Source organism: Cryptomeria japonica, chromosome 8 (genome assembly GCF_030272615.1).
Source record: "Cryptomeria japonica chromosome 8, Sugi_1.0, whole genome shotgun sequence".
Taxonomy (NCBI): domain Eukaryota; kingdom Viridiplantae; phylum Streptophyta; class Pinopsida; order Cupressales; family Cupressaceae; genus Cryptomeria; species Cryptomeria japonica.
This window is the reverse complement of record NC_081412.1, coordinates 322,361,557-322,373,607: the sequence shown is the minus strand read 5'-3', so window position 1 is coordinate 322,373,607 and position 12,051 is coordinate 322,361,557. Positions and strand designations below refer to the sequence as shown.

General features: G+C 34.3%; 1 protein-coding gene across 3 annotated transcripts in view; it reads left to right on the top strand.

The window, feature by feature from the left end:
• LOC131061504 (probable helicase MAGATAMA 3) overlaps nt 1-12,051 on the top strand; it is a 179,993-nt gene that overhangs the window by 61,800 nt on the left and 106,142 nt on the right. For all 3 annotated transcript variants that reach the window (XM_057995220.2, XM_057995221.2, XM_057995222.2), the window contains exons 8-9: nt 7,126-7,211; nt 7,432-7,482. In XM_057995220.2, coding sequence (XP_057851203.1) covers nt 7,126-7,211; nt 7,432-7,482 — 137 coding nt within the window. The remainder of the gene's footprint in view (nt 1-7,125; nt 7,212-7,431; nt 7,483-12,051) is intronic.

The following is a 12,051-nucleotide window of genomic DNA, read 5'->3' as shown; positions in this document are numbered from 1 at the left end:
TGAGGATAGCACCCCTCGCGTGGATTCGAGTGTGTGAGAGAGAGAGAGGTAAAGAGATAGGTCTAGATCTTGGGGGAGAGAGGAGAGAGTGAGATAGAGTGGTAGAGAGTGAGATAGAGTGGGAGTGATAGGGAGATAGATAGGTCTAGAATTCAGGGCAGATAAAGTGAGTGAGATAGGAGCCTGTTGATTATTGAAACTTGACTAAGTCTGAAAATTTAAAAGATCTTCGAAAACCTAGAGTTTGCATTATAACTCCTAGAGATCTGAAACCACTCTCAAACATCCTGCCAATATATACATGAAATATAACTTTAAGTATTTCTTATACTTAAATGTTATATATCATGTATATATTCTGATGAAGAGAATGAGACTTATTTGAAAAAAAAAACTTTAGATGATTTTTTGATGTGTTTGGGCCTTTTTTATATGCAGTCGAGTTTTTGCCAAAAACTTGCCAAAAACTCCGCGACAAAAACTCTGTGAGTTTTTCCCAAAAGTAGAGTTTTTGTGCGAGTTAATGGCATAAATACTCGCCGAGCAAAAAAACTCGGCGAGTATTCCATCTATGTTATTATGAATAGTTTCATACAATGAAGCTAATTCTGTGTCACTTCTGTCTTTTTTATTACAGATTTTTTTAGAGTGGAGACATTTCCATGTTCGTAATTGACTTTTTATGTTATTTAACTTTTGAGCCTAAGTGTATTAATATTGAGACGAATAAAGAGCACAAGGCTCAAACCCACAAATTAGTCATTCATCTTCAACTCTTGCATCATTACATTCTATGGCTTTATAAAATCTTTTTTCCTTCTTGCTTACCCAAACCACTAACACCCAACTAACACATACCTAATAACAAAAAACTAACATCTAATAAATTGACATAAAAATGATAGTTTATTATTTATTACATTATTTTATGTCATGCACTAATACTTTCTAACACCCCCCTTAAGTGTTGACATAGACACTTTATTTTGGTGCTGCGGTATCAATAATTGGCCTATCTCATATTTGTCCCCTTCAGTGAAATTTTCTTTGGATGTTAGTTTCTACTGATAATACATCCAATTACAATGTGCAAATTGTAATGCCCCTTTGTAGGAACAATGAAATATAACTATTGAATTTCAATGCTCTGATACCACTTGTAATGTCCCCTTCAGGTATTACTTATGAAATAGGAACATTTGACTTATAATAAACAATTGTAAGAGATTTCTTTCCTCAATTTCACTATTAATACTTACAAATAATGATAATCAATGCAAGAATGACTTGATACACAACGATTTCCACTTGTAATATGATGATAGAAGTTAAAATCAATGCTATATCTTATTTGAGAATTAAGTATATGCAAAATGATCTTGATCGATATATAAATATATGTGCACTAATGCAATCAATGTTAGGTAGATGGATTATCTTTGCTGCTCCTAATATCTCGGGTCTGCAACTTTGCCGTTTCTGATATAACTCTTTAGGATATGCTGTAAATGAGATATTTCAATCTGCAGACCTAGAGAGAGATTTCGGCTCTTTCTGATCAGGCAATTGTATGTGTATGCTTCAAATCTCCTTCTCAAATGACAGCAATAATGCTATGCCAGCTGTACCTGATTTGACAATGGAATTATGCTGATAATCTTCTTCAATCCTATAATGAAGAAGGTTGATTGCTGTTTCAGATTTGTACTTGAAATGTATGCAATACCTTGGTACTATTTCTGATGTAAATCCCTATAACATGCAACCTCTCATGCCGATGGCAAATAATGCTCAAGAGAGCAGATCCGTTAACAATACAAATAGAAGACAAATACCAAATTGATGATTTCAACCACCCTTCTTAATCTCTTTTTTATATTTTCTTATATATTTGGATAGTGGCAACTATATGGAGGGAGGCACCTATTCGAGGAGCTACTTTCTTTAATAACCCATTTTCTTAATAGAGATCACACCTTATAGTATTGGGTTCCTCTAAGGTAATCGCACCTCAATTATTAATTAATATATGATTAGTTATATATGACAATCTGTTCATGGCAGTGACCTATTAATGTTATTATGTTGATTTCTAAGTCGTGTTAATCGATTGTCTTGTATCTTGCAAGCTTATTGCTGATTGGAGGCTTCGTGGTGTACACAATGGCTACTGACTCATATTGCTTGATGGAAAAATGGAATCACTCGAATACTTATCACGTGGTATTGGGTGCGATAATCTTATGATCATGCTGCTATAGACACTCATAGCATAGATGAAGGTGATCGAACTGTTTGATTTCAATGTCCTTATATTGGTTGTCTAACCACGTTCTTTGTAATTGCTCACAATTGTCTTCACATCGACACAAGCAATGAACTCCAATAATCGTTTTCCTTCTTATTCCTCTATCATGTGTCTTGCTTTAATCGATCCACTAGTGTCCTTATCGGTTGCTCACATCCTTTTGCTGATTGATATATTATAACTTAGTAGAATGTATGCCCCTATATCTTCATTCCTTGATCATGGGAATGGCGTACCTAATCTCTTGTCTTCATTGCATGTTATCTTCCATTCTCTTGCTTAGAGGCTTGATAAGAAAATCGTTTTGTTGGTTGAAAATTTTGTACACCTGGGAAGATGTGCAAAATTGTGGTTTCAGCCACAGTGTGTGAGTATAAAACTCTCCTAATTTAAGGGAAGACTCCCCCTTTTGCTTTCTACTTCAACAATTCAAAAATAAACTCCAACTCTAAATGTATTCTAAATCTGGGTGAAACTCTATCTTGTTCTCTTTTTTTAGAAAAGACACTTTTTTCTTTCCTTTTCTTTCAGAAAAGAATCACAGCTGAAAGCTCAAATGATTTATGAAGTAAACTAAATAAAGAAGCAAAGTTTCCATAAAGGCACAAAGTCCTTTGTTGCTTCTCTGGGATGGGAAAACAGAAAGAAAGCTCAAAGTCTTCAACTATCTACTCTCCTATCAACCTTTTTAGATGATTTTCTGGTAACCAAGCACAGTATGTAGTAGCTCAAAGTCTAATTACATGATGTACCCCTTATGCACAAACAGAGAAAATAAAAGCAACACAAAGTCTTCAAGTTACCCCCTTTGTTTGAGCGTCCTACAATAGTTTCAAACGTGACAAGCAGCTCAAAGTTTGTAGTATCAAATCTTAAAACCAACCTAAAACTCCAAACACAATAAGCAGCTCAAAGTCTACAAGATTGAGCTTGAATCCCTCTTGTATAACACCTCAAAACTCACAATCAATCTCCAGATAATGTCATCACATAGCACCTTGAATCAACACAAAGTTTGAAAGCAATTTGCCTCTTTTAATTGATTGCAATCTGATTTACAACTAAGCTCAAAGTTTTAGAGTGCACATACAAACTGACAGAGTCTTGTTGCATTGCCAAAAGATATTGATTACAATTGACCTCCTCAAGTATTTATAGGAGAGGAGCCTTGAGAAAAAGGTGGGAGGATCCCAACTAACTTGAGAAATTCTCTCAACCACCATGACTTATAGTTATTCCAACAACAGTCCTAATCTAACTCAACTTGTAGTTGCTTTACATGTAATTACATTTTACAAAAATGCAAGTAAAAGTGACACTTGCAATTACAATTTTTTTTTTTACATGTAATTTGTCAAAACAAAATTACAAATGCATAATTGAAACTATTCTATGTGTCCAAGACACGACCCTATTTACATCATCCTTTGTCTGTTTTTAAAATCTTCATGCTGCTACAAGACACTCTGTGATTGAGGTAAATGACATGTTGAACTGGAACAAGAACTTGCACCCTTGATAGTCTTTGTGTCTTTAACCAACAAACTTCAACCTTTCACATGTTTGGGGTAGTACCATTTGTTTAAGAGAGAAAGGGCTGCCTTCCTCTTTTCATGTTATGACCATCTCTGTCTTGAAAGCATTCTATAATTTGCATCCATGAATTGCTGTTGTATCCCTTCTTTTGTTCACTGATGAAGAACCCATAACACCTTATTCAAGATGATATTTTTATAAAACAATGCCCATGCCTTGATTTGTTGGTTTGATAGATCGTGTGTGCAAACAAGATTTTATGTTTTTCTTCTTTTGTAGCAAATATAATTGTGAAGAAACCTTTTGGCAAAACTTTTATAACTTATGTTTTCCAATTCTCCACAATCCATTTCTTGACGGTTTTCTTGTCAAGTCGAATTCCAATGAATCGATAGATAATGGCCAGACCTTTCATGAATGCAATATCTGTTTCTACTTCCTCCGTTACATCTATCATCAAGAGTTCTAGATCAGACATTCCCTCCCTTGTTTGTTTGTTGCAGATCCCTCCTTGATCCTCATTATCTCCCTCTTGTGATTTTCTCCATTCTTCTTTTAGATCTTGTTCATGATCCATAGTCTTGATCAGGTATTTGTGGGTTTCTTAAAATCTGCATAATAAATTAGTACTACTTTCCTGCACAAGCAATGTTAGCATGACAACAATCCATAGAGGTAATTTTTAGGGTTATATAAAAGAATGAAAAAGATCGAAAATTATCTATACACAAAACAAGAAATCATTAATAAATGTTTGAATGGTTGTTCGTTTGTATATGCCAAACAATACTTATTAGAGCATTAGGTTAGATAATCTGAAAACCAGAGATTAACCCTAGAAAAGGAAGCCCTAGAAAAATTGAAAAAATGCTAATTAAAAACAGGACTGCGCAATAAGTCAAAAAACAAGAAAAAAAGCAGTATAAATGGAGAATATCTCAGGAAGTAGAGAGAGTTCCTCTGTTCTATTCATAATTGTCTTGTTCCGAAGCAGGAAATCACTTTGATTCGGTATTTGTAGCAAAAATTTCGTGGTTGCAGAGTAGAGTGAGACATGAATAATTATTAAGTAGTTTTTCTGTTTATGGTTGTTTTTTTAAACAATGATTTCAAAATAACAATAAATTTCGTTTTAAAGAAAGTTCTATATATATATAATAATTATTAATATTATTATTTAAAAAATTATATTTATTAAAAATTTATTATTTTTATCTTTTTTTAAAGTGAAATAATATAATTTTTTTATATAAAATGTAATAATCAATCATTTATATGTAGTTATACTATATATAATAATGATTAAAATAAATATTTTTTTAAAAAATATTTAAACATATAATTTATTAGTTATCTATTATAATATATTAATTATTAAAATCTTACAAAATAGGAAAAAATTAAAATATGTAGATAACAGAAAAGCGCAATTGCTTGCTTTAACTATGTGTAACTCTCGACATAAACAATGTTTGACTAATAAGATTAATAGGCTGGGACTAACTACGTAAGGGAATGAATATATTTAATGTCGATGTCTGCTTTTTCATCTACGACAGAATATTTTTCCCTATGGCTAAGAAAATAGCTACGGCAAAAAAGGGCTAAAATTGGCGATGGAAAGCAATGGATGATTGTGATTGATTTGATCGTCTTGCATCCTTCTTTTGTATTCACAAGGGTTGATTTCATAAAGTAGGTTGAGCATTTCAAATAAGGAAATGCCTTTGGCATTAAAAAGTAGTTTATAACTATTTTTCTTCAATTTTTTACCTTTTTTTGTAAATCCGAATTTTCCCTGATGTTTTCGAAAAATCTTATACCTTTGGTTTGCTGATTAATTCCTCAAACGATTAATGCTGCTATGGTTGAATCTACGCAAGGACCAGTTGGAAATCTTAGCCATGGGTCTAGAAACCATAGTCGTGGGTTTAAATTTATCCTTGATAAAAATTGTGAGTTATCCTAAAAAAATGGCACTGTTTTACACTAGAAAAAAACAGCATGATTTATAATAGAAATCCCTATTAGATTTTACGCTTTCATGGGATTTTTGATAACCACTTGGCCATGTTTTTCATCTGTTTGGGTGTTGCAATTTTTTGATAAAAAAAGGGGCAATTTTTTGATGAAAAAAGGGGGAATTCAGCTGCGATTTTCTGATTAAAAGTCTACAATTTCTTACCTTCTCTGGTGACAATCAGTAACACAAACCATGCTTTGATACTCTTGAGAGTTTCAACCTTAGGCAGCTGTTGTCCTAATGATCACTTATTAAATAAATCAAAACGTAAATTGTTTAATAGTCGAAAATTAAATTTTTGAACATTTCATCAACGACACGAGCTATAACTTTAAATTACGAAAATATAAAACATATGCACAAAAATTACACCTTCAAATCAGTTTTTCATTCATTTCGAAAAACTTACGAGGAAACCTCTACAAATTGTTCATGATAGCTGAATAGAATTTATTGCTGTATATCATTCTTCCATTTTGCACCTATCTTTATACTATTTATTGAAAAATCTCATCTTTAAAAATCTCTTTATCTTTTGCAAGAGATGAGTTGGAAGATAAATCTAAATTATTAATGTATATGTACTCTTTATTAGACTAAATTAGCTAAATAAGAATTTCACTTTATATTAAAAGTGAAATACACAGTAAAATAACTCGAACCACTTCTAAAACATTCACATTGTACCTGTGCAGAAGTTCCCATCTGAAATACAACTTCATACCAACATTGTAGGTGTTCTTGCTGAGTTGTAGATATGTTTGAGATTATATTTTGAATATCTTTGCATGAAAGTTAACACGGTTGAATTTATATTGTTGTACATGTTGGATGTGAATAATCTTGGTTGGAAAGCAATCAGAAAACATTGATAAAATTATCTGGCCTGTGAGAACACAATGACACATAATTCAAGTCAACCAAAATAACATGTCTGCCTTGGCATATTTATTTCACTGTATAGGTCTCACAAAGGCAATAACCTGCAAATTTCCTCGTGGGATGAGTCTTGTTGAATAACATGTAAAACAGGAGTGCCTCTTGTCTTCCTAATGTGATTTTGATTAAGAATGACACAATATTGAATCTGTGCCTGAAAATGGACTGAAGTAATGCTGAATCTGGAGCCTAGACTAGATCATTATATATATTATCAAGCATGGATTTTCCCTTCATGGTGCACCATTTATTGACTAAACGTTCAAACAGTTAACCTAAAATGCTCAAATTCTGTGTTTTTATGTTCAATTTCTTACAGGGTCCCCCTGGAACAGGAAAAACACAAACTATACTTGGAATTCTAGGTGCTCTTTTACATGCAATTCCTGCAAGGGTGCTATCCAAGTAATGTATTATTCTTGTTTATATATTTCAGATTGAAAATTTATAAAGCGAGCTAAGTGTTTACAAGTTATCTTGTTTGAGTTCATTATAGGTATTCAGTATTTCATAGCTTGTGCGATATGCAATCATGGAACACCTTATGGTTATGCTTTTGATGTAACACTAGTTCCTACAAATTATTCTTAAAATATCATCCATAATTGTAGTGTGTGTGATTCAGGGGTGACACTCTTACTGTCCAACACAGGCCAGAACTGAGCTTTGGAGATAAGTATGATTTTATTTCTTGTGATAATTGAGGATTTTTAACTTGTTTAGCATTCTGCTTGTTTTGTGTTTATCAAGATTTCAGCATTATTTTTTATCAGTGTAAGAAATAAAGGAAAAACAGAAAAAATAAAAATTTCTTCAATCAACTAGAAATAGTCCATTGTGCAGGAGTTATCAATTATTCATTATGTTTTTAGCTTGCCTATGTGTGCCATCTAAACTCGATAAAACTACCACTTGATTTTCAGTAGATACCAAGAATTGTCTTTTCCAATAATGTTGAAACCAAAATGATGAACTGCAGCTATGTTGCATGTAAAAATCAGAATTAGTTTCATATATTATTAAGGTCTCCAAAGCTATATCCCAAATAACTTGAGCCTCTCCCTTATCTTTTTCAACAGCAAACTGTGGTTCCAAATCAACAAGGCCACTATGTCCGTGCTGAAGATCGGTTGCAAGCAATGATAAATTAGTTTTGTCAATAGCATCAACAAAGCCAACCTTCATGCAAACATTAGGCTCTAAGACTAGAACATTATCAGGAAATTCATCCCATGTTGGATCCTCATCATACTTAGGTGCTATCCCATCGTGATTCCAAATGCTAAAGGGCTGATTACTTTGTTTAGAGAAAATGTGCTCATCATATTCCTCGTGGTAATGGTTGCCCCTATGAATGAGTTACTCCCCAACTTATAAGTACTTAAGTTATCATAAGAATCATCACTGGAATAAGATATAGAATCATTATCATTAGCTGATTGGAGAACATCATCATACATGTCCTGAACATGCACATTATCCAAAGCTGATTTGAAATCATCATGACATTTGTTCTTTCGATCACTTTCATTTGAAAATTTGTTTTCACCACGCTCTTCATCAACAAGGATTAGTGAACTCGTCACAAAGGTACATAATGGAAATCATTAGTCTCAGAAGCATCACTAAATAAGTTTGAAATTGAATCATATACTGCTGTTATGACACTTTCATTGCACACTTCCTCTTGCTTAGTAGCTGCATACATAACCAAAGAATCGTCTTGAAGGTTTTCATGTTCCATGGTAACCTCTCCTTGAATTTTTGCTGCATGTAATGTCCCCTTCTCCGTAGTGATTAGTTCTGTTGGCCATTAGCCTAGTTCGGAGGCCCGTAGGCTAGTCGGGGGCAAAAGTTAGGGTTTCCTATTTTCTAGGAGGTTTCTTTGTTGATTTCAGGGGCTATGTGGGAGTTTGACAGTTTGGATTCTGTATTCCTTCTGGGTTTTCAGAGAGCTTTAGGATGGTTCGACATGCATCTGCATCAGGTGACTTTTTCCAAACTTAATATTTTTAGTAAGTACGACGATTGCTCAAAATGTGGTTAAAATCACTTTGGAAACACTTACTATTTTTAGCAAGTACTATTTTTAGCAGAATGTCAGTAGGCTTGTTTAGATGGCTATTTCCGACAGGTTAGTTTGAGTAGTTGGTCTTCCCTCATTTTTTTGGTGCTATCCTTGGCAAGGGTTCCTCAACTCAGTTTAGTGATTATTTCTGGCAGGGCAATTCTCTCAGCTTGTTTCCAGATATCCTTGGAGCTTGTTTTGGCAGGTTCAGTATTTGATGAAAAATGGTGTTTTAAATTAAATTATAACTTAAGGCAAAGGTTGGACGTTTTATTTAAAAGGGGGTTGCTTAAGTTATATTGATATATAAGTCATTTTCTTAATTATATATTGGGCGATTTATTGTTGAGGAAAAATACTTTATAAAGTGAAATATTAATACGGCAAGATGGACGCCTTATGGAGAAATAAGTTAATTCTATAATATATTTCACTTATCTACCTTGGATGCCACATTATGATTTTATTGTCATTTTTATAAAGAATATTTGCTCCTATGAGAAGGTCGATTTGGAGAAAGGAGAAATGAAATGTAATTTCAAAATAGAATGTGCATTTGGATTTGGCGTTCATTGGGAGGGATTGTGAATTTGAATTTTAGCCCTCAAAATCTATAAATGAAAGTGTTGGGCTTCTCATTTGGGATGAAATGAATTTGCATCGTTATGCTGCCGAATTGGCGATTGAAAAATCTGAGCTTTGAAGTGTGGCTTCCTAGCTGAGTCTCAGTTTCGTACTTGCAAGATAGTACCTAGCTGTGTTCATGTATTCCCAGTGCTGTTGGTGAGTGAGTTGCAGATTGTGGAGTGTTTTGATTGAGATTGGAGTGTTTTCTGGTTGCTGGTCGCGGGACTGCTGAAAGTGTATTTTGCTCGCACCTCTTGGCCAGACGATTCCATCATTCTGGGTATCGGCTCATCCTTCCTTCCTACCATTGGTGATGCATATTGTAATTTTTTAGCATCTTATTTTGAGTGTGGATTTTTATATTGAAAATCGAACTTCCCAGGTTAGGCATGGGGTTTAGTCAATGCATTGGGAAGTGTGCAAAATAAATATGGGTGTTTCGATGGCTTTCCTTGGGTTTGTTCTCATTGTGGCGGTTATAGAAATTGTTTAGAACAGATTTTGGGTGAATTGGGTGAGTAATAAGAGAGTTATGAGCGTTTTAGTGAATCCACAGGCTGCTGGTTTTGCAATTCCAGCCTGCAGATTTTTGATGTTAGCAGAAATTTCATGTTCTTAATTGGATGTTCAACATTACTCTCTTCTCACATCATCTTGATTATTGTAAGGTTAAGTAGTAGTACTACTAACCAATTCTGCCTTGTAAAATCTCACCTCGCTGGAAAGTGGAAGAGGCTGGCTTGCTGCCTATTTTCAAGTAAATTGTAATTCAGTTCTCCCACTGCATAAGTGGTCGAGTGATGTCTGATTGTAATGGTCCTCCCGCTGCATAAGCAGTTGAGTTGAGTTTGTTTTGTAATTTCAGTCCTCCTGCTGAAATATTGCGGTCGAGTGATTTGTGCCTTGTGTGTTTCTCTTGGCTGGTTCACCGCCAAGATTCTTGCATTCCCGTTGGATAAGCAGAAGGGGCTGGCTTGCCGCCCAGTATTGTATTTCATTTCATCTTTCAGCAGTTTGAGATCTAATGATCCCCTATTCACCATATGCTCTCACCTTCCCACATTGGGCACTTGGTGATTAGAAAGTGGAAGGGTTGCAATCTTCAGCAAGTTTTCAGTTTATGTTTTCTAATCTTAACGGGTTAATTTCTTGTTGATGTTATTGCTGGCCTTATAAATAAAAAAAAATAACTGGGATATTACACTGCGTTAACCTCCTCAATATCCAAGAAGGTTTTCAGCTTTCGCTCACATTGTTTGAGCACCTTGTTGACCAACTAGTAATCAGCTTTAGAAACATCTTGTTCTTTCCTTGAAATAGCTAACAACATAAGCATAAGGGGTTGGAGAACAGTATCATTATTATTATTAACATAGCATCATAGTCTTAATTGCCGCAACAACATCTTCATTGTGTTCTTTCCTAATTGTGACCAAGAAATGGTGAAACAGGCTATGTATTAAATCATGCAATCCCAAGTCTAGCATAAGGTTACTTAATCTGATTTTTGCATATGTTTTTAGTATGGCAGCCCTTCGTGGAAAAATAATGACTTCTGATGTCCCCAAGATCCTCAAAACAATCAATGATTAACTGAAGTTTCTCCTTCATTGTGTTATCTTCATAGGGTTATTGGGGTGCTAAGATTCTTGTGATCTCTATCAAACAAGCAGTAACCAATAGCCTTATCTCACTATCCAAAAGCGTCAACCACTTGTGTTGACTCAAAGTAGTCACTGTAGGAGCGAGAGCAATCTGCAATACATCAGGGGGTGAATGCTCTATGATGGTCAAACACCCCTCTAATTGGATCAGAGTGATGGAATATTTTTCCTTGTTTGTGATTACAATTTTTGCTCCCTGTCTCATAAAGTACTTTGGCCAACCCCAATCTGTCATTTGATGCCATGTTAAAATGCAAAAATCACTTTTCGAATTCGCCCAATAGGCTGACAGGAAATTTTGAGCATTGATACCACAATAATGTCCTACCCCAAATTGCACATAAAATTTATGTAATTCATTCACCCACTCAGCTATGTAGGAATTATGTCAGATAGTTGGCTTGCATTCACTAGTAGAGAACATTAAACTAGCTGCTAAGTGTAATTTTGTCAAATAGTTTTCTTGCATTGGATTTAGGAAAGTTTGTTGATGCAAAAGTCACTGATAATTTTTTTGAGTTTTTTCGCATAAAGGTTTTGCAAGGTGTCTTACATTAATATGCAAAAATAACAACATATAATTAACAATTTAACACATTAATGGATATTTTCTTAATCAGATCTATATGTGCTAAATATAGATGGGAAGCTTCAAGATTCTAAGCTGATTTAAACATCAGCCAACTGAAACATCAGCCAACTGAAAACCGACAACTTATGGCAGTTGTTCATAAAATTACAAAACCTGTTGCTGAAGGGAGTAATCCCACAAGTTCTTCCGGTTCCCAAGAATCAATTTGTGGAGTTGAAAGGGCTGCTCAGAAAGTACAAGCATTGGATTCCTGGGTTGATCAGCTTCATGATCTATGTGCACAAGTGTTGAAAG